Source organism: Peromyscus eremicus, chromosome 15 (assembly GCF_949786415.1).
Source record: "Peromyscus eremicus chromosome 15, PerEre_H2_v1, whole genome shotgun sequence".
In the NCBI taxonomy this organism is placed as follows: Eukaryota; Metazoa; Chordata; class Mammalia; order Rodentia; family Cricetidae; genus Peromyscus; species Peromyscus eremicus.
The window spans coordinates 66335754-66358723 of record NC_081431.1 but is presented as its reverse complement, the minus strand read 5'-3'; the positions used below and the strand labels follow the sequence as shown (position 1 = coordinate 66358723).

Genomic DNA, 22970 nt, shown 5'->3' with positions numbered 1-22970 from the left:
TTTCCAGCCCTGAGAAGTTTCATTATTATTTTTAAATTGTGTGTGCGTGTGTGTGCGCGCGCACATGTGCGTGTGCGCATGTACACATGAGTGCAGGTGCCGCAGAGTCTAGGAGTAGAAGTCCGATCCCCCAAAGCTGGAATAACAGGTGGTTGTGAGCTCCCTGATAAAGGTGCTGGGAACCAAACTCAGGTTCTCTGCAGAACCACACATACTCTTAACCATCGAACCATCCATCTCTACAGCTCCAGGAAGTAGATTTTGTCTTGAAATAAAAACAAATATCACATAGGAAAGGGACTGGCCTTAATACCTGCTTTAAATCAGAATTATCTACGCCTGCTTCAGGCACGGGGGAAATTCTGAGGAGCAGGTTAACAGCCAGGGGAACTGACATATTTGGAAATGCAATGTGTTCATTTGGAAGTGGGGTGGCTGAGACAGACTCCAAGTAAGTGCTTGCACAGTCTGAGTTCCTTCCCAATGAGCTCTTGAGGAGGGAGAGCTCAATGCTAAGTTGCAGATGGGCAGAGAGTCACCCGAAAGCATAATTCGCCTCCATCTGGGAGTTGACACAATCGAGTTACAGGCAGAGACTGTTTATCAAGGTGGCATGAAAGTCTCTCTTCAAATTCCACCTGCTTTTGTAATCAAACAATAACATCTCCAGAGCATAGGTTTTTTAGCTCTGTGAGAAACATATTGGAAATTGATTCAGTGCTTCTGGCGTGGCTGGGACAATGCTTCATAACCTGTTAACCTCTCAGCTCATTCTGCCCCTCCCCCTTCTTGAAAAGCTTTTAGCTGCACCAGGGTGGCGGAGCAAAGATAAAGGAAGCATCCTTTTATCTGATCCTGCACAAAATGAGTGGAGCTGACACTGCACCAGAGATAAGATGATGGCTGAACCACGCTTCTCCCAGTCTACCTCGGGCTGATGGAAGAAATTAAGACTGACATTGATAAGTTATTTTCTCGGGCGTTAGCCATTTCCAAAACATGAAGATTTTTGTTTAGAAGCACTAAGGTCTAAGTTCATGTCTATGAATTATTAAAAAATTGTCCAGTGGATTATTAATAACAATAAAAATGAGGATGTAAAGTTGGAGGGAGATGGGGTGGGTCTGATCGAGGTACACAGCAAAAATGAAAATTTTAAAGACCAAAAATATTTTTAAAGAATTTTAAAACATTTAATATCACCTATGTAAAAAGAAGGCTCATTGCAGTTTGTTCGACAATGTCTAAATAACTACTAATAGAAGATAAATGACACACTCGTGTGCTCATAGCAATACTAGGAAGTATTATGTGACAATTAAAAATAATAAGGTAGGTGAGGATGGAGCTCAGTGGATGGAGTACATGCTTGCCTAGTATTCATCAAATGCTGGGTTCGATTCCATCCCCAGCACCATCTAGATGAGGTACAGTAGTGCATGCCTGTAGTTCCATCACTCAGTAGGCAGAGGCAAGGATGATCAAGACTTTAAGGTTCTCCTCAGCTACACAAAGAATTACATAAGACTTGGTCTCTAAAAAGTATGAAATAGAACAACAACAACAAAAACCACCCACAAACCCAAACAAACAAACAAAAGCCAAGGAGTCATGTGGAGAAGTATCTGGAATAACTTGATTTATAAAAGTTGTGTTGTAGAATATTTTTAGAGGTGCCCAGGTCAGCTCTGCATTACAATGGAGTTCTTGAAAATTCTCAATTTTCCTTTGTGATGCACATCTATTGTTCAAGCCAAGAGCACCCTGTTTCTATCTGTTTTCTCAGTCACATGGCATCAGTAACTCAATTTTTACTTCTTCTGCCTTTTGCCAAAGTCCTCACCTGATTGGGTCTAGAAATTGCCTCTTGTCTTGAGCTAATGCTTTTCTCAAATATTGTAGACTTAATATATATATATATATCTCGCTAGGAATCCTGGTGGCTTTTGACATGAAGTCTTTTTAGTTTATTTAGTGTGTGGGAGTGGACAGGGGGCAGACATATGTATGGCTGTGTGTGCAGGGTTGTATGTGTACATGTGTGCAGGTACAAGAGTGCCTGAGGCTTCTACACATACATTCATCCATGTGCATGTGATCCTATACAGTCATGCACGTGCATGCACACACGCAAACACATGTGTGTGAGCATACACACACACACACACACACACACACACACACACACACACACACAGAAATTCTACTCTTATTCAAACCCCTGAAAATTAGGGTTTCTCAGATAATCCTATAATTCCTGACTTGTCGGAGAAGTACAGTGTTGGAGTTAACATGAAATGTGATGGGCAAAATTCAGACGGTAAGATCCGCCACGGACATCTATGGTTAAGCATATTCTATCCGGGTTTGGATACTGTGTGGCAGGTGCCACTCTCCTGCTCCTTGTTCTCAACTTAAGCAAAGTCACACGAAGAGCCTGTGGGACCTTCCTTTTCTCTTACAGCCAAGGGCACAAGCACAGGCCTAAGAGACTGGCACCAAGCCAAGCCTTCCCCCTCTGCTGTGTGAGTGATCCTGCGCCCATTTGCCCTCATTTGAACCTGCTGTAGCCTTAGCTCCACAGGAACAATCCTCCATCTTATGCCTCCTCTGGCCCTTCTGCCCCCACTGAACGGCACACTGGCAGAGGAGGACGATGAAGGAGCAAGGAGCAGTCCTGTCCTAGAGAGGTAAAACGGACCCTGTCCCAGCCAGTTCACGTTCACTGTATGTGGCTCAACATAACTGTGCCTCCCATTTAAGCTTTATGGCAGAAGTAAGTTTATTAAAAAAATAACAACAACAACAACAAAAACCCCAAAACCAAAAAAACCTCCTCTTTTTCTGTTCCTTATATAAGGTGTGCCGTATGGGTTTCCTTCTTCCTTACCCCATCATTTGCCTGAACAAGTACTTTGATTGCCTCAGACCTACAGTTCCCAAGAACCCCTCTTAACTAGGGATAAACGTTTACTTGAGTGCTTGTTGTAATGCAAATATCTGATATGAGAGAGTCCTGATTAATCTGTTTCTATAGTGATGTGACTTATCTTTCCATATTAGCTGACGTCTAGGAGAAGACAGGAGGGTGAGACCCCCCGGGAAAATGGAAATGCACAGGTTTATGGAGGTAAGGCACTCTATGGGACTTCTGATCACTGCCCATTCTGTAAGTCAGCCCAGGTTGGGGAAGGAGGGAAGAGGAGGTAACACACTGGGCTAGAAGAATCCCTTTGGGGCAATATTAGTTCTTGGGATAGCAAGGAGAACTCTCCGAACAGGATATTTATACCATCCCTCTAAGGCTCAGGGAACATGATGGAAGAGGGAACAGAAAGAACATAAGAACCAGAAAATGGGGAGAAAGTCTGTGAAATGCTGTCTTCTGGGCGTGACACAGCCGTTACTAACCCAATCTCACAGCAGCTGCGGCCGCCCGCACTGGGCCTGCACAAGGCAGTCATGGTTCAGGGTGGGGCTTATGGAGCTCTTCCTCCCAGCTGAACTACTGGACATTGATGGATACCGGGGGAAGGACAATCATTGTCTTCAATTGGATACCCAATAGACAGCTCATCAGCCATAATGGCTAGTTCCTAACCTACGGTTACACAGAAAGCCTGGTCTAAATCAGCTAGTCAGAAAACCAAATAAAAAGCCATGAAGGGAGGAGAGGGTTGGCAGGGGTGTGAAGGAGAGAAGAGAAAGTATAGAGGGTGAGGGTAACCAGAAGGTCTCATATACATGTGTGAAATTGTCAAATAGCAAATTTAATAAAACAGGAGTGCAAGCTTCAAGGCACTGTGGTATAGTGTCCACGGAAAGCTGGATGGGTAGAGTGGGATCATGTCTTCTGTCTTGCCGTGCTCTGGTATTGGCAAGCCTCTATAGAAGAGACTAGAAACATACCTAGGCAGTTGGAAAGATCAGATGGGGCTCATTCAACCTTCAGCCACTGAGGTGTTTACTAACAGGGTTATTAGACAGCTGTTCTTTCTAGGTCTTATGTTTTGATGGGTTCCGCTAGATTCTGTATAACTTCTTCCTCAACATCCTCACAGACCTCTCTCTCTTAAGAATTTCTGAATCCCCTGTTTCTACCTGGGGAATTTTCTAACACTTTTATTACTTTTAATTAGTTATTACTTTTCTTTCTTTCTTTCTTTCTTTTTCTTTCTTTCTTTCTTTCTTTCTTTCTTTCTTTCTTTCTTTCTTTCTTTCTTTCTTTCTTTCTTTCTTTCTTTCTTTCTTTCTTCTCTCTCTCTCTCTCTCTCTCTCTCTCTCTCTCTCTCCATGCATATGTATATGTATAGGTATGCCTGTACATGTGTGGAAGTCAAAGGACAGCCTGTGGGACTCTGCTTTCTCCTTCCATTGGGGACCTAGATACTGAACCTGGGCCACCAGGTCTGGTGACAAGTGCCACCCACTGAGCTACCTTGCAACCGTGGGAATTATTCTTGAAGTTCATCATTGGCTGATATTTTCTGTCTTTGTGTGTGCTTACATACCTGCGTGTGTTCATGTCGGTTCATGTGTGCTCATGTGTGGGTGCACATGCTCATGTGTGGACATGTATGAAGGCAAGAGTTCAACTTTTATTCTTGTTTCCCAGGTGACACTCCCCTTGATTTTTGAGACAGGGCCTCTCCCTGGACTGGAAGTCACCAAGGAGGCCTGGCTGGCTGGTAGTGAGCCTGGAGATCTACAAGTCTCTCCACTGTCCCACTGCTGAGATTAGGAGCATGGACTACCACACCCAGCTTTTTTTCTACATGGGTTCTGGAGATCAAACCCAGGTCCTCAGGCTTGCAAAGCAGCTTTATCAATCGAACTATCTATCCCCACTGGCTGATAATTTCAATATGAGACAACAGTATTTCAATTCTTTGAAAGTGCTTAATGCTAGGAGACAATTAGGATAATGGATAGGATAAGTCTGTCGTAGTTAAAAGGCAGGAAAGACAATCATATGTGTTCATGCTTCTAGTAAATTAGGCTAGCCATTTTCTTGCTGCTCATTAACCCAGAAATCTGACATTTATAAGGATTATGTTTTTTAAAAAAATCCAGTGCCATCATTTTACTTGGTTCACAAATTTGTAACATAAAGTGTCACTTTTACTTATGCACATGCATGTATGTCTATGTGAGCTCATGGAAGTGCAGTTCCCAAGAAAACAAGGAAGAGTCAGATCCCCAGCAGCTAGAATTACAGGTGGCTCTAAATTGCCCAGTGTGGGTGCTGGGAATTGAACTCAGGTCCTCTGTGAGAGCAGTATGTGCTCTTAACCACTGGGCTATTGCTCCAGCCCCTTAATTTGTAAATCTTGCATTTCAAACTGGATCCAGTTTACTTAACAATATTTTGTTTTGTAATTAACCCATGGCACGCTGATTAAAATAACACAATCACCCCAAGCCACAGACACACAAACTTCAGACCATAACTTCCTTGGTTGGTCTCTGTTGAAAAGGTGTTAGTTGATTTTTTTTTTTTGAAGAGACATATACTTAGATTTGTTCAGGTACTGTTACTGAAAATATTACATTATGGCTATAAAATATTGCAAAATATATGATAATACTGTGCTTAGGAACATCAGGGTGGAAAATAAATATTCTCAGTCACTATGATGGGATAGAGATAAAGTAGTAAATATTAGTGACTCTCATCCAGTCCCAGATGGGGAGAACCTTTAAAATGTTCCTGCTGATAGCTAGCTCAGAATTGGCATCAATCTTTTTCTCTCTGCCACTTCATACAACAGAAGCTGGAGAGGGATGCGTGCACTTTCCCAGCACCCTTTGCAGCTAAGGTTAGCTGTATGATCCATTTCCCAGTGACATTGTATGAGATAGAGCCCACTGAGAACCTGGAAGGTTTTACCCTTCCCCATACTTTCTGTCTCAATGGACATGCCTAGAGTGGCAGGACTCAGTATGCAACCCAAGGCAAGGGGTTTGAAAACAGGAAACCTACATGGTATTGTTGACAGCATAGGGAGATAAAATTCAAGAGGGCTTTTGATGACACCATTGAAGTGTCACATGCCTCTCTTCTTGTTTCAGACTCTGAATTCTCTAATGAATGACTTTATTATTTGAGGGATTAGATCAGGATTTGCTGCTGCCACTGCTGTCTCCTTGTGGCCGCAGCATTTTATTTACAGAGCTGCTATGACTGTGAAGCAGGATCTACGGTGATCCAGTGACACAGACAACTCATCAGAAGCATAGTCAGGTGACTCACATCAGTGTTCTGAAGCATTGTCATCCAGCAGAGAGCAGAGAAAGGGCATATTTGTCCAGAATCTGAAGTCACAGAGCACTGGAAGGTTGGCTAGTGAGACTGAGGGATTGAATTTTATGTTGTTCTAATATAGTTGAAGATGCCCACATTCAAAATGGTGGCAATCTAAAAGGAACTGGAAGTCTACTAACAACACTTACACTACTGTAGTTCTCCAGCAAACGTCAGCCTCTGACATTCTATGGAGGTGTATACACATGCGTGTTTGTGTTGTTACTGCTCCCTCTTTCTCCTGTTTTTTACTTTTTAAAGTTGTTGTTGTTGTTGTTCTGTTTTGAGACTCGGTCTTGTATAACTCAGGCTTGCCTTGAACTCACTATGCAGCAAAGGATAACCTTGAATACAGCACCATGCTTGGCTTATGTGATGCTAGAGATGGATTACAAGCTTTGTGTCTAGCAGGCAAGCACTCTTCCCAACTGAACTACACTCCCAGTCCTCCTTAACTTAATTTACATTTCGAAATGATGGGGATTGCATCTAGAGCTTTGAGCACATTTGGCACGTGCTCTGTCACAGAACTCTATCTTTGGTCTGCTATGGATATTTGTTTTTACAGGCACAAGAACTTCATTATGGAAAAAAAAGGAGATTCAGCAAGGCTTTATAGACTATCATGTTTGAAGGCTGTTAAACCATATTTAACTTGCATATTAGCTAACTATGCTGAACTGGTACCAATTAAATCCATTCACACTGACAACCATAATAAAAGGATGTCTTGGAATAATAATCTGATTCAGACTACACTCATTCAGCTGTTTGTGAAGACTTTTGTATTCCTAATTAGCAATGAAAAGAATAATAATTGTGTGCGGGTCTCATTAAGCTGAATGGGTACAACAACACTCTGAGACACACTGTAAATTATAGTTCGCTGAAGATGGCTGGGGATGCTGGAAAAATGGGGCATTCAGAGCCGGCAGTGTTTGGAGTTGGCTCCTAAGGGCATTCCAGGGAAAGCAATGGACACAAAGACTCTTGGACACTGGCCACCTAAGTCATGCCTCAGGACTTACTATTCAGTTGTGATGGCTAGTGTTAATCTTCAACTTGACAGAATCTAGAGTCACCTGGGAGCCCAAGCCTCTGAGCATGCTCACGGAGGATTATTTGATTATGATGATGGAGGAAGACCCTTAGTTGTGGATGGGGCTATCCTTTAGGTAGGAGATCCGGAGCTGCAAGAACTGGAGGAAGGAGCTGAGGTGCTGAACACTGGCATGCATACACTCACTGTTCTTCTACATTTGATGGTGAATGCAATGAGGCCTGCTGCCTCAAGCTCCTGCTGCTGTGTCTTCACCAGCATGATGGACAGGCTCCTCAAACCATGAGCCAGAATAAACCTTTTGTCCCTTAAGTGGCTTCTGTCAGAGTGTTTTATCTCAGTGATAAGAGAAACTGAGATGTTGGTACTGTCTGCTACACCTACATGTGATCGGGGACTATCCATCCCATCATGCCATGCTGAGGTGACTGGCCAGCTCACTCATGTTCACAGCTACTCCTATCTCCTGAAGAACATTGAATGCCACAAATGTCCAAGGATTTGAAAACCAGTTGTTTCTTCAGTCTCCTCACAAAGATGAAAGTCACAGAAATGTCTTCCATCACGGTCTCCTCCCAGATGCTGAAATAAGGCACATGAATCCCACTTCACTGGGAACATGTGTTTTTCATGTCTGGCATCATGTACAACTTTAAGACACACAACTGGGCAGGTTTTAGGGTTGTAGAACTTGCAGGGAGTTTGGAGCATGAAGCCAACTGTTGTGTCCTTATGGATTCATTTTACCTCTGACAGTACAATCAGGTTTTCGGAATAATTATATATTTTTTTTCTTTATTAAAGAAGAGCCACCTAACAAGTTGAAGTTAATTCAGGTCTATCTATATTTAGGTGTGTCAACAGAAATGTTGAGAAAACTGCATTAAAGGTTTTGACAAGTGAATTTACTTATTTTATTTGGTTCTTGCAATGGTTAGTGTTAATTTTCAACTTGACAAAATCTAAAATTACCTGGGAAGATTGTCTATGGTTATTCCTGTGGGGGAGTATATTGATTACTTTCATTGATGTGGAAAGACCCATCTTAATTGTGGGCTGGACCATTCCACGGGCAGAAGATCCTAGACTGTACAAATGGACAAATGGAGATGGGGAACATGCATGTATTCATCACTCTCATCTTTGGATGTAATGTGACCAGCTAGTTCCAGGTCCTGCTGCTCCAATTCCTACACAATGGTGGACCGCGCCTCCGAATTGGGAGCCCATAAGCAACCTCCTAAGTTGCTTCTGTCAGAATATTTTATCATGGCAGCAGGCAAGAAACTAAGACAGTTCTATATGGGAAACCTCCAAATTTTTAAACTTGTGCCTTTTCAGAAAGCAACCACCCTGTATTTTTCATCACTAGATACCTGTAGTAGTTGCTTCTTGAGATCATTCTAGAAAGGACTATTCTGAAAGTTGATTCTCTCCTTAGAAAAAAAGTCTCTCCTTCCCAGCAGCACTTCCCTTTATACAACAGAAGCACAGTCTCCTCATCTGTTCACACTGTACTGCGTTACAAACATCCATGCTTTCCTCACAGCGTGGAACCCAGACCTCGAGCTTCACTGTTTTTGCTTTGCTTTCCTTTTGTGGTAATGGGAATCAAACCCCAGACCTTGTGAACGCCGAGCAAGGACTCCATCAGTTGAGCTAGCCCCAGGCCCAGGACCAATCTACTTGTTTTATGATAGCATGTATGACGGTTAATATTGTCAACTTCACGGGATCTCAGGTCACCAAAGAGACAAGCTTCTGGGCATGCCCGGGAGGGATCATCAAGATCAGGCTAACGTCTGTATGAGAGATTACCTACATTAGGTTAGTTGAGGTGAGAAGACCTGACTTAAAAGGGGCAGCATCATTCTAGGGTGGGGTTCTAGACTGAATAAAATGGAGAAAGTGAGCTGAGCACCAGCGTCCATCTCTTTCTATCTCTCTGCTTCCTGAGTGTGGATGTGTTACGAGCAGCTGTCTCATGCTCCTGCATCCGTGTTTTCCCCGCAATGATGGACTGTACCCTTGAACTGTGACCCCAAACAAAGCCCTCCTCCCTGAAGCTGCTTTGTTAGGTATTTTGTCCCAGCAATGGGAAAAGTAACTAATATGACATCTAACCTTTCTGAGGAAAATGTACCACTTCTTACCCTCTAGAGCACTGGTTCTCAGCCTTCTTAACGCTGTGACCCTTTAATACAGTTCCTCATGTTGGGGTGACTCCCAACCATAAAATTATCTTTGTGGCTACTTCATAATCAGAATTTTGCTACTGTTAGGAATCATAATGTAAACATCTGTGTTTTCTGATAGTCTTAGATGACCTCTGTGAAAGGGTCGTTCAACCCCCAAAGGTTGAAAACCATTGTGATAGAGGGAGGCTTGAGATAAGGCCTCTAGCAATGCACCAAGAGAATGCATCCAAGTGAGAGCCAATCCAGGGACACTCGGGGCTTACCTATCTCATGGCTCTGAAGTGCAGAGTCAGCAACTCTATCTTCTTCATCTTCTCGTTCGTCTTCTTCATTGACCTCTGCCCCCTGCAGCAATAAGAGAGTAGAAGTTCTTATTCATTATTCTACGAAGACCTTTCGCAATCCTCACAGTAATGGCACGCTCTGTAATAAGTGCATCACTGTAACTGATGTACACACCTGTGTGGGAATAGGAACGTGTGTGTATACTTTATTCTGCTTTGCCTTCATTGTCCGGCTTCATTCCAGGTTTTAATTAAAAGAGCCCATTTCCAGAATTACAAACCCAGCTTTGAACGACAGGACCAACAGGGTGCCTGGTTCTAGGCATGATTTCAAGATTAACTGCTTTGGTTTTAAAACTTTATAATGGAGTCATTCACACCAAGGTATTAGGAAACATTAAAGTCTAAGGAGCTATAACTCCTCCAGAGTCACAGCCTTTTTCCATAAGTTATTTTAATAAGAATAAGGGACTATACATGAATCATATTTAGGTCTCATGACCCTTTCCTAGAATATAACTCTCTAAGAAAGTGTCTTTTTTTTTCACTGTTTCCATAACGGAATGAATGAGGAGATGATGATGTGTACTCCATGAACTACATCACCAAGAAACATTTCTAAGTTTCATATTAAAACCATTTCCTCCTATCTGGGGATCGTGCTCAGTTGGTAGAGGGCTTGTTAGGCAAGCCCTGGATTCAGCCCTAGCTCCACACAAACCAGGCATAATGGAACACTCCTAAAATCCTAGCCCTCACCAGGCGAAGGCAGTACAATAAAAGGTCAAGGTCATCCTCGGCTACATAAGTAATTTGATCACAGCCTGAGCTACAAGTGACCCTGTCTCAAAGAACAAACAAACAAACAAACAAACAAATTTCCCCCTTTAAGCTGGACTACTCCAGCTCTGGATGGCAAAGCCTCAAAAGGAACGTCAGAGAGAATGCCACGAAGTCTTGGTACTTTATAGATGGGGTCCTGAGGGCTGGAAAGCTTCCTTAAACTTGGTACATGTGTGTTAAGTGGTAATACTGGGAGGAACACTTAAACCTTGGCTTTTTAACCTAACAGAAGGGCACTTTAGACATCAACAACACACATCATAAAAGGGCTGGGGAGCTGGATAACTCAGTAAGATGCTTGTCACACAGGCAAGTTGGCTTGAGTTTGACCCCTATGCACCCATGGAAAAAAACCCATGTGTGGTGGTATGGGCTTTCCATTCTTGTAATTCCAGCTCTGAGGAAGCAGAAATAGGCAGATCCTCGTGGGAGCAGTGGGCAGCCACCCTAGGCCAGTGAGAGAGCCTGTCTCAAACAATCCAGTGTTCATGCTAACTAAGGAGAGACAACTAAGGTTGACCTCTCTAGCCTTTCCAGCATGCTCACACACAGATGCATGTAGTCTTCTTCCCCGAAACATACAAATAAACAAAACCAGCCAACACCTACACTGTCTGTGGCAGGAGCTCTACAAAGACTTTACACATAGGCCTGGAATGCTTGGCCTAATGCTAGGGAATGGTGCTGCCCCCAACTCAGAAAGATGCACCCCAAAGCAGTAGGGATGATACATCATCATCCAAATGGAGGAGCTGAGATCTGAGCACAGAAAACCTAACTACAGGCTGGTGTTCATTTACAGGAATGCCATGGTCTCAAATTTCTAGTCCATTACATCTGTGTGGACAAGGTCTCAATATCAAGAGACCTGAGGTCAACCTCCACCACAGCTCCTATAAAACATATTTGAGCTGCTCACTGGGGCAGCCGGCAACAACAGCATGAACTGTAGGAAGATCTGCTCAGGGGCTCAGGGTGACTGTGATACCACCATTATTTTACACCAAATGACGTAGAAAGTCATCTGCCTGCATACTGACCTGGGGGTTAGATTTAGCTTCCTATTTTCGACCTCCTAGTTTTTCACACTTAGTGGGATAAAAACAATTATTTATACTTTATGACTGTGCTACACGTTGCTCTAGTCTCACCCAAGGCCCTGGCCCTGTGGACAGGCCCCGAGTTCCTTCCATTTTCTAGGCTTGTTGATCTATAAAGGGCCAATGACTCAAGGGATGGGGGTAGGGCTGGTGGGTTTGAAAGGTGTCCAAGCTAGGGAAAGGGCAGTATGAGAGAAGGGCTCATCCTCAGCTCTACTTATCTACACAAATAGATTCTAGTGCACACTGAGGATGTATTATTTAAAACTATTTGCCTACACAAGTCAGGAGCATACTTTATTTTGGCATCAGATTCTCTTCCTAATTATATTTTCATAGGCTCCAGTTTAAATTAATTTTTATCCCTCATCATGCAGCAGGTGGGATGTGGGAACATTCCTGGGAAGTGAGAAAACTCTAGGTCACGATGGGGAATTTGCCAAAGATAGTGCAAGGGGGCTTTTGACCAACAACCGTGGTTTAAATACGAGTTTCTCCTCCTCCTCCTCCTCCTCCTCCTCCTCCTCCTCCTCCTCCTCCTCCGTGTATGTGTGTGTGTGTGTGTTTGTGTGTGTATGTGTGTGTGTGTATGTGTGTGTGCATATGTACGTGTATGTATGTGCATGCATGTGCACTCACGTGTGGAAGCACAAGTGTGGTAAGTATGTGGAGGTCATCGGTCAACCTCAAGAGTCCAGGTGCCTTTCCTTGGGTACTGGCCAACTTCTTCATTTTAAGACAGGATCTCTCACATGCCTGGAGCTCACTGATTTTGCTAGGCTGGCTGGCCAGCTATCTCTACCTTCCCAATGTTGGGATTACAAGTGCATGCTACCATGCCCTGCATTTTATGTGGGTTCTGGGAATTGAACTCAGGTCTTTGAGCATGTTAATGACTGAGCTAACTTGCAGGCCCCAAGTGCTGGCATCTTTGTCTTCTAAAGATGCATCTTTATTTAATCCATGCCCATTGTGGGGTTCTGCTTTAGATATCAGCTTGCAGGATGCAACCAGTAAATGTCACTGTCTCCATCATGACTAATTGCAACTTCCAGAAGAGCAGGAGGAAATGAGCTTGCAAAAGTCACAAGAGGCAAAAGCAATACCACAACCCACCATCGACTGATAGACACATGCGATTTCACAATTAAACTACATATTTGGGGGATTCCTCATTTGGAATTCTGTACATCTTTCTTCTATGAATGACTCTAACTCTAGGGCCTTCTGAAGTAAACAACATTTTTATATCAAAACCTACTTGAGGGCTAAGAAGAACAATTCAGTAAGTAAAATCACTTGCCAAGAAAGTGTGAGGGCCCAAGTTCAAATTTCCAGAATCCCCATAAAATCCAGACATGTTTGTGTGAGTGACTGTAATTCTAATACTAATGTGGGGAGATGGGTCGGGAAGAAAGGAGAATCCTCAGAAACTCTTGGGTTGTGAACAACAAAGAAAACATCCTGCCTGAAAGTCAGTTCTGGAAAGCAAGGACTGACTCCTAGGTTTGTGCTATGACCTCCACAATGCATCATGGGACAGATGGGGATACACACTGTGGGGGAGAGGGGGGAGGGAAAGGGAGAGGGAGAGAGAGAAAGATCCCCTCCAAAGACCATGATTTTGGAAGACGAGTGAGCAGATATCTTTGGATAGCTCATTCCTTAGAAAACCCAGCAAGGGGAAGGCAAATGTGCAAGCTGCTTATTTGCATCAAAACAGCATTTAGAATGGAATCATTCAATTAAGGATGCTGAAATTATTACATTTTGCAGGACTTAATAAGATGATAACCATTTGTGTAATTATGGTACTATTTTCTGCTATTTCATCTCTGCGGTCCCATCTTAATGGGATGGTATTTGATGATTTTTTATTAGCAGATGTGATTTTCTTCAGAAGAGGTGACACTTGAGGAAAGAAAATCCCATCATTTAAATTAACACATGGGCATTAAAATGGCCATCTCTCTCCCATGCCCCATGGAGGTGTATGATCCCCTCAACTTTGTTAATGATTTTTATTTTTGTCTGGAGGTGTTAAATAAGAGCCTGGTGCTGTCTTTCTTTAATATTGCTCTTCAGAAAAATGATCTCAACCCATAGGAAGGAACAACTCGCAGCTGCCAGCAAGCAGGGCACACCCAGGCTAGTCTTTCTAGTGGAGGTCTTCCCCGCCCTTCATTTAAACACATAAACCATTTTAAGCACCAAGTAACATGGCCCCTGGTCTAAATTACATAAAAAAAATTAGAGCTAAGTGGCCTACAAATGATGGCAGATGTGGGGACATAAGCCTTTAATTAAAGCTCTTACGGAGAGAAAAGAATATATTTTGGTGAAGCATGGCTGGTACTTTTACACATTTTATCTTAACTATACTAAAAAGGAATATGTGGCTACTGGTGAGCTAAGTGGTTTGCAAAATAAAGGGATTTGCTGAATATATAAAAAATGTATGGAAATAATCTTTGTTTTATTATCACCAGTGATTGTTAATGTTAATTGTCAGCTCGACACAACCTTGAATCACCTAGAAGAGTCTCAATATGGGATTACTAACGTTGGGTTGGCCTGTGGGCATGTTGTTGGGGGATTGTCTTAATAAAAATAACTGATGTAGGAAGACTCAGCCCACTATGGGCAGTGACATTCCCTAGGCAGGGGGTATGGAACTGTTTGAGGGTGGAGGAACTAAGCTGAGCACAAGCAGACGATCAAGCGAGCATGCATGCATTCATTCTCTCTGCTCTTGACCATGGATGTGATATGACTAGCTGCTTTAAGTTCCTGCCTTGACTTCCTTCCAAAACAGTGGACCATAATCTGGAATTGTGAGCTACAATAAATCCTTTCTCCATTAAGTTGCTTTTTGTCAGGGTATTTTTTATCACAGCAACAGGAAGGAAATAAAGATAATTGCTAAACACTGAGATGGTTAAAATGCCTTCTGGACTCTGTGAATAAATATCATTTCACTGTTTGAAGAGTTAAGACTAGTGGTGCATTGTGTTGGGAGGCTTTAGAACAGCTCTTTCAGGTCTGAAGCTATTGCTCAGGGGTAGGCTGCTTGCCTGGTGTGTGTGAGGCCACAGATTCACTGCTATGGCTGGCAGAAAGAGGAAAACCCTTGACTTAGCGTTTGTTTCCTTGACAATGCAGTAGCGTGTGGATTCACAACCGTGCTGTGACATCTATGGGGTTATCTGTCATTATTGTCTCCGACTAAATAAGTACTATGAGAACATTGCAACACGCTTTAAAGTAAGCAGAGGGCAAGTGTACCTTGAGCCCTGGAGAAGGAGGATTCCCTTGAACTCTGACTTTTTAAAGGTTCCAGGGTATTCACAGTAATGAGCAATGGTATCAGAATATATGTTTCATTTTGCATCTAATCTCCTACATGGGATGGTAATGCATGATAAATATGCTTTCTTTGCTACTTCTTACTCAATCTCAAAGGAGACTATAGCTTGGTCCTTCCTGAACTTAGTAATCTTAGCCAATTCACAAACATGGCTACGGGAACAGAGGAAAAAAGTAACAACATTATATTTTATATTTTTAAAACATGAGGAGCGAAGGATATGACTCTATGGGTAAAAGTGCTTGCTTCCCATGCACGAGGACTGAGTTTGGATTCTCAGAAGCCACAACCACACAGACACAGTAGGATGAATCTGCAAACCTAGTGTGCCTGTGATAATATAGGAGGCTGAGATGGGAATTCCTGAAGCTGACAGGCCAGCTAGTCTAGACTATACAACAGAAAACAAGAGACCCTGTCACAATCAAGATGGAGATGGAGGCCCACCCATGAACACACACACAGACACAGCTGGCCATCTACCCAGGTTAATAATATTTCTTTATATTGAAAGCCTTCTCAGCATGACGAATTTCCTCTCTCGGCTAAGGGGAAAGATTAGCATATCCCTATTGATTTTGTAGACTTGGGTTGGTTAGGTAATCTGTGTACTTCACAGAAAATATTAAGAGTGTTTCCTGCAGATACATGGGAAGGGCAGAGGTTCCTACTCTTCCCCTGCGAATGATTTCAGACTTGGAAGGAAAGCATGCTAAATTACTTTAGCATTAGGAAGTAATAAGAAAACAAAAATGAAATTGTAAAAGCTCAACACAGGCTCTTTTTTTTTTGTTTTTTGTTTTTTGTTCCTTCTGTACAGTGGAGATAGACCCTAAGCTGTCAGAGACATATTAAATGGGGCCTAGTTAAATGGAGTGCCTGTGATAAGGGGCTCGGCTGGGCTATCAGAGCCTTCCATCAGTAGGATTGAATTTCCAGCATATTGCACGCTTCTCCACGCTCCTTTTCTCTCTTTCCTTTCAGTGACACTACAAGGGCAGCTCCAGATATGCTTATAATTTGTGGTTTTATAATGCAAGGGACATCGATGTCTTCAAAGGAGGTATGATGTCATGTGAGCCAAGAACCAAAATGTGGGGAAAGGGGAAAAAAAGTGCATTGAACAAAGTCAGCTTGAAAGAAAGAACTTAGAGCTCTATGGAGAAAATGTTTCTGAGAAGAGACATCTTCAGTGTGTGTTTGTCTCAGACGTGCTTGTGAAACCCCCACCCGAGCACAGTGAAGCTTCAGCAACTTGAGAACATCGATCAAGATTGCTGTTAGAATCTGTTCTCTTACAACACCCCAACTTCCCCCCAGATTTGTATCTGTGAATATTTGTAGTGGGTATGCATACGTGGGTAAAGTCATAGATCAATGTTGTGTGTCTTTCTCAATTATTTTCCAGCTTATAGTGTGTGTGTGTGTGTGTGTATATGAGTGTGTGTGTGTGTGTGTGTGTGTGTGTGTGTGCGTGTGTGTGTGTTGGGGGTGTATGTACAAGTTTGTGAGGGTGTGTATACATGTACTTATGGTTGCAAATGCATATAGGACAGATATTAATGTTGGATGTCTTTCTTAGTCACTATCCGCTTTATTTGTTTTGAGACCAAGTCTCTCACTGAACCTGGAGCTCACTGAAGGAGGTTGACTTGGTGACCAGAGAGCTCCAGGGAGCCTCCTGTGTCTACCTGCCCAGGGCTGGCCTTATGGCCAGCATGCCTGGACTTTTAGATGAGTGCTGTGGATCCAAACTCAGGTCGTCACACGTGCATGGCAAAGACTATCTCCGCAGTCCCAGATTAAAGCATTTTATGTCGGGAATATTTTGCTGTTTTAATTGCTATAAAACGTATCCACTGGAACATTGAAAAAATCATGAAATCAATCACACAGCATATAATGAATTGTAAGGAGAATAAGTACAATGTTGAAGAAACTGGAAGACTATCACATGAAACTAGCCTATCCTGGGGAAATATTTTTTTAAAAAACCCACCATTTTTACATAGCTCATTACTCTCTATCTATGTATGATTACCTGTTATGTACAACTTTCATAAAAAATAAATAGCACTTAAACCATCAAAGTAGTCCACACTCCTTAAGTCATCTGGCATGTTTGTAAGCCCCATCCTGCTCCTCCTTTGTTGCTGTTGATACTGGAATCATCAAAACAAACTTCTAGCCCTGGGTATCATTCTGGGATGTCACTGCCAGCATCCCTGGCTGGCCATGGACCGAGATTATAGCATTGTCTGAAGAGAGACCTGAGGAGCGCAGTACACCCCGACGGAAGCACGTGGACCCGAGGCTTAGCTGCTGCCTGTAGCAGCTGTCAGAGTTTCTTTCTCCTTAAAAAAGTCTCTTTTCTCGGGTTAGGCAGATGGCTCAGGGGCTAAAATGATGCCATGGAAGTATGAGGGCCTGAGTTTGGATGCCCAGTAGCCATATAAAGATGGGCATAGTAGTGTATTCTGTAATCCCTGCTAGATGGAGGCGGGGTGTGGAGACTGGAGAACCATGGGACCTTGTGGGCCAGTTAGCTTGCTGTATGCAGCCATGAACAAGAGCTCCTGTCTCAAGGTGGGAGGGGAGGACTGGCACCAGATGTTGTCCTCTGAGCTCCACACACGTGTTAGCATATGGACATCCATACTCACATACACCTCAGCACACAAGGGAGAGGAAGAGAGGGAGAGAAGGAGGGAGTGGGGGGAGAAAGAGATTAAAAACAGTCTTTTCTCAGATGGCCACCCCCCCTCCCCTTACCAGACCATCTCAGAACCAAGCATTTTTTTCTAGCCAGCATGGAGAAGCGCTTACCAGGGATTCTCTTGGTTTTTCCATATCGACTTTGGTTTTGATGTTTTTCTTTTGACTTCCTTGAGTGCTGACAGAGCTGCTGGAGAAACAGGAGCCCTGGGAGGTGCCCTCTAACACGCTCCTGCAGGAAACACCCTTTGATCCACTTTCTGTCTGGAGAGCCGCTTTCTTATCAACTCTGCAGGTAGAAAGTGATTCCTCTGATAAATTACATCGGCCGTTTTCAATCACACTCTTCTCCCCAGCCCTTTAATGTCTAAGGTAACCTCAGTGTGGCTCTTTGTCTTTAAACCTTTCAGTGGTAAGTGTTGCTCTCTAGCCCTGAGCAAAAATAGCTTCAAATAGTTCACTAGTGTGTCATTTTAGATTTGCAAGGATAATAACTCATTTTATTACACTATTTATTATGTGTGCTCATACAAACAGGTTTGGGTGCACTGGTGTCTACACAGTACACACACATACACACACACACACACACACACACACACCCATGCACACACACAACACAGAAGTTATAGGATGACTTCTTGTGTGTTATTCTTTGAGATCCACCTTGTGTTTATGACACAGAATCTTTCATTGGCCTGAAACTTCCAAGCAGGCTACGCTGACTGGCCAGAGAAGCTTAGGGGTCTGTCTCTACGTCCTGTGCAATGGGATCACAAGCACATGTCAGCATGCTTGGCTTTTGTTTATGTGGATTCTGAAGATGGAGTTTCTCCATGCTCGCAAGGCAAGCACATTACTGACTGAGACATCTCCCCATAGCCTCTATTTTACTTTTATAATTGCTTCTGGGGAGGGACAGAATATAAAACGCCAAAGGGTGATTGCTAAATACATTTCTGGCTTAAGATCGGCAGGAAAAGTAATTACTTCTGGAAAGTTCTAAGTATACATTTGCTCAGTGCGATCAATGAAACCGGCATGCTTTCAAACGTGTGTGTAATTTTCTTCCATTTCATGCAATGTGGATACATTCATGGTGCCTGGTGTGGGTTGAATTGCTATCAACCTGGATGTAACTCACCATTCTTTAATTTCAAAGACCATTGGCTTGGTTAAGAAAGGAACATGAACTAAATTATCATTTTATTACTAACTTGTATTTCACTGTTTAAATTATAGCTAATGTATGAGAGATCACACTATCTGTGTGTATGGAGACGATGCTTGGCTGGCATTTAACAGTCAGGAAGTAAACAGCTCTTCTTGGGTTGGGGGAGCAGGGGGACCCCTCAACATTGCCCTTCTCTGTTCCAGTGTGTTACCTGTTTAGAAGTTCTGTCATGAAGGAGTCTTTTGTCGAGCACACAGCAGGGCTGGGTCTATTTCTTGGCTCCAACTTCATTTCATTATAAATGTCTTGCGATGCTTTCAGATTCTGTGTGGTTCGCGAACCACCGTCTGAACTCCGACCATCCGCCGCCTTGGTGCCCGCCTTGGTGCCCCTATTCAGTTCACTTTCTAGCTTGGATTGTACCTCGGCTTTCTTCTTCTCTTTTTTCCTCTCTGATTTCAGTTTTGTATCTTTCTTTTCCACTTTACTTTTGGAGGTCTCCATTCTCCTGCTACTGAGAGCTGGAAGCCTGCTCTTCCGAAAACCAAACCAGCTGGTGAACGAAGGCCCTGCCCTGGGCTTCACTTCCACAGAGGCGGACTTTGTCTGTACTTGGCCTTTTTCCACATTCTCCTGAATGCACAACATGACCTTTTCTTCAATGGAGGGTGTGAGGGGGGCTTCTGGGCTCACGATACCAGGCCCAGTGGGAGAAGCCTCTGGATGGCATCCAGAAGTTTCTAGCTTGGATATCCCACTTGTTTCTAAATTGCCTGGATGCTGCGTCCTCCCTGGGATGTGTAGGGATTGAGGGCAGTCTGGTGGAGTGGATGGATGCCTGTGGTGGTCACTGCTAGATTGCTCACGTACTACATCCACCCCAGGACATTCTTCCTGGGTATAGATCTGTTGGTCTCCCACTCCAGGGGTGGGGAGTTCTTCCGGCCTTGTGAGCATCCTCAAAGGTAACTTGCTTGGGCTTCCATGCTGGCTGCTAGAACTTCCTGTGCTGCAGAGGGAACCCTGCCTGGAAAAGGACTGTTCCAGGGGCCTTCCCACATTGGGAAGATTATCAGATGTGGTCTTGCTTGGGGACCCTTCCATGGAGATGTTCTGCCTGGTGAGGGAATTGCCTCTCTCAGCCGTGTTGGTAATGATGTGAGTTCGAATCTTGCCTGGTCCTTCTGTTGGGGGCTGGGAGGGCTTCTCTCCAAAATGGATGCTGAAGCTCTGGCTCCGAGCTTTGGCTCCATTCATACCTAGAGCTGGCTTTAGGTGTGGCTTGCTGGAGGAGAAGGATCTTTTCACGGATCTGCTCTCTATCCCATCTCTTCCATCAGCTCTGGAGATGCTGCTTTCCAGTGACTCTGGTAATGTTGACTCTAAAGGAAGCCCTCTAGCTAAACTGTCCAGACCTTGTGGACCCAGCAAGGCCATTGTTCTCTCCTCTCCTGAGGCCTCCAGACTTGCTGGGTCTCTAGAGTCCTCGGGATTAGACTTGTTCAAAGCCACAGAACTTCTAGAAGCTTCATTTAAACTATCTTTCTCTTGTTTCCCTGGCACCATGGACGTTTTCCTGAGCAATTGAGGAGACTTCATGAGAACTTTGAGTCCTATTGGGAGGCGCGTTTTCGATCCTTTCTCCGGAGGGTTTTGACGGCTTTGTGATGCGTCCTGGCTTCTGCAGGATGAGGAAGATGGGGAGGGACTGTTAACCTGAGGTGTCAAGGACTCATTCGCCCCTGAGAAGGAAGGCCTGTGGGGTATCATAGAGCTGGCACTCAACTGTCCTTTTCTCCCTGGAGACAGGCTTTTAGAGGATGCTCCCTCTAGGAGTTCATAGGTTGAAGGACAAGTCTTGGGTGTCTGTAACTCAGCGTCCATGTGTGTGGTTCCAAGTGCTTGGTGAGGGGGAGGTTTGGAGATGCCTCTCTTTGGAGAGACCTTTGGAGGCCCTGGAGTCATCACAGCAAATGAGCTGGAGGATGTATGTTCAGGGTATTGGGTGTGCACCATTGCATCTGTAGGGGGAAGATCTGGAGGGAAGGCAGGCATTTTGGAGGCCAAAGAAGGCTTCTTCTGCAGTTCTGACACAGCTGGACTGGAGGAGATGACAGGAACAGAGGATCCTTTCAACAGTGGAGATTTCAACCCTGCACTTACAGCGTCCCTAGGGCCTCTAGTCTCAGGTCTGGCAGGTGATGGCAGTGGTGTATGGTCATAACTGGATCTGACCAGGAGGGAGACTGACCTCCCTGGAGGGGGTGGAGGGGAGGGAGACCTCACTCTTGACTCTGGCCCAGAGCCACAGCGTTTGGCCTTCATGGGGGATTCACCACAGTCACCACTCCCCAGGAGATGCTGTGACTGGATCCCTGGAGCCTGACTCTTGGGACATTGGACCCAGTTCTTCTTATTGGAAACATTACTGGGGACATGAGGAAGCTGGGTGGGGTGTTTCGGAATGTGTGATTCTGGTTGTGCATCACGGAGAGAACCAGGGCTCTCCATTTTTGTGCACAGTGCAAGTTTCCCTGGAGGGGATGCTGGTGTCTTTTCAAGAGTCACTAGGGCACTGGAGGGGATGAGCATGGCGGGCACAGGCTCCGCCCGTTTTGATTTCTGAGGCGAAGACTTGGCTCTGGAAGGAATTTTCGTCAGACCTTGCTTTGCATAGACACCCGTGTTTGCCCCAGGTCTAGAATTACTCTGCCAGGCTCTGCCTGGTGTTGGTTTGGTGAGAATTGGTCGTGGGGAGTTCTGAGTTACTATAGTTCGAGAGCCAAAGGAGTCGGTCAGAGCCGTGGGAATACTGTTCTCGTCTTTTGGAATGTTTTTCTCAGTCTCCTCTTCAGGTCTCTTCCGAAAAGGACAGTCTCTTGCAGTAGCTCCTGGCTGTAAATGAGTAATTCCCTGAGGTGAAAGTTGAGTGAGTTCTGAGGGCCCAGCAGGGGTGGAGTTGATGGAAATTTCATCCCTGGTCACAGTGACAACTCCAGTCTGATGGGAGCTGAATTCAACAGGCTCTCCATTTTCTGCATCAAATACGACTGTGACACATTCTTCTGAAGAGGTCCTCTTGATCACCCTTTGCTGCCTGATGAAACTGAAGGTCTTTGGCTTTGTCTCTAAGTGGGTGAGACATTCTTCTTCCTCCACATCGCGAGAGCCACATTCAGACTTTCCCGATCCCACGTCGAGGTTCTCCACGGACTTGTCAGTGTCCCCCGTCAGTGACAGGTCTGAAGGGCTTCTCTCATCACTGCTCTCTATGTGCAGCTCATTTAGGGTGTCACAGTCATCGGTGTCTGAAAGCTGAAGGGTCAGGGCCACGCAGCCATGACCATGGCCATGTGGGTCCCTGTCCCTCTGCACCCAGGGCAGGTGCATGCTGGGGCACAGCTTCCTCTCCAAGGGACAGTGGCTAGCACAACGAACTAGCCTTTCAGGCATTTCTCTTGTATACACTGAGGCTGTACCTTCTGAGAAATATTTTCCATGAGGCTCCCAGCTAAATAGACTGTCTGAAACACTGTGGGTTAATTTACTGCCCTGCATCCTGTGGCCCTGCCTTGGAGCTGCTTGTAGCAAAGCTGAGGGTGGGCACTCCTCATCTGTAGTCTCGTGAGAATTTGCATCATATGTGAAGGAAAGATGGAGGTCCTTGCAGGGGATCCCCAGGCCAGGTGGTTGGCAGTGGGGAGACTCCTTGAGGTTGCTATTTTTAATTCCTGGAGAATAGATCCCTTCATTGGAGTTCATGCAATCCTTATAACCCCACTTGGTTATCACGGACGGTGGTTCCAGTAACACTTTCCGCTTCTGTAGCTTCCTCAGCCCTTCCAAAATGTGGCTTTCTTTGATACGGGTTGGAGGTAGTTCATCTGCAGGGCTGGCAAAGCCACTCGGGAGCGACGAATCGATA

At 44.4% G+C, this 22970-nt stretch overlaps 1 protein-coding gene across 1 annotated transcript in view; it reads right to left on the bottom strand.

Moving 5' to 3' along the window:
- Positions 1-22970, bottom strand: part of Nckap5 (NCK associated protein 5) — a 788185-nt gene that overhangs the window by 92918 nt on the left and 672297 nt on the right. The window contains exon 10 of the mRNA XM_059280499.1: positions 9826-9907. Coding sequence (XP_059136482.1) covers positions 9826-9907 — 82 coding nt within the window. The remainder of the gene's footprint in view (positions 1-9825; positions 9908-22970) is intronic.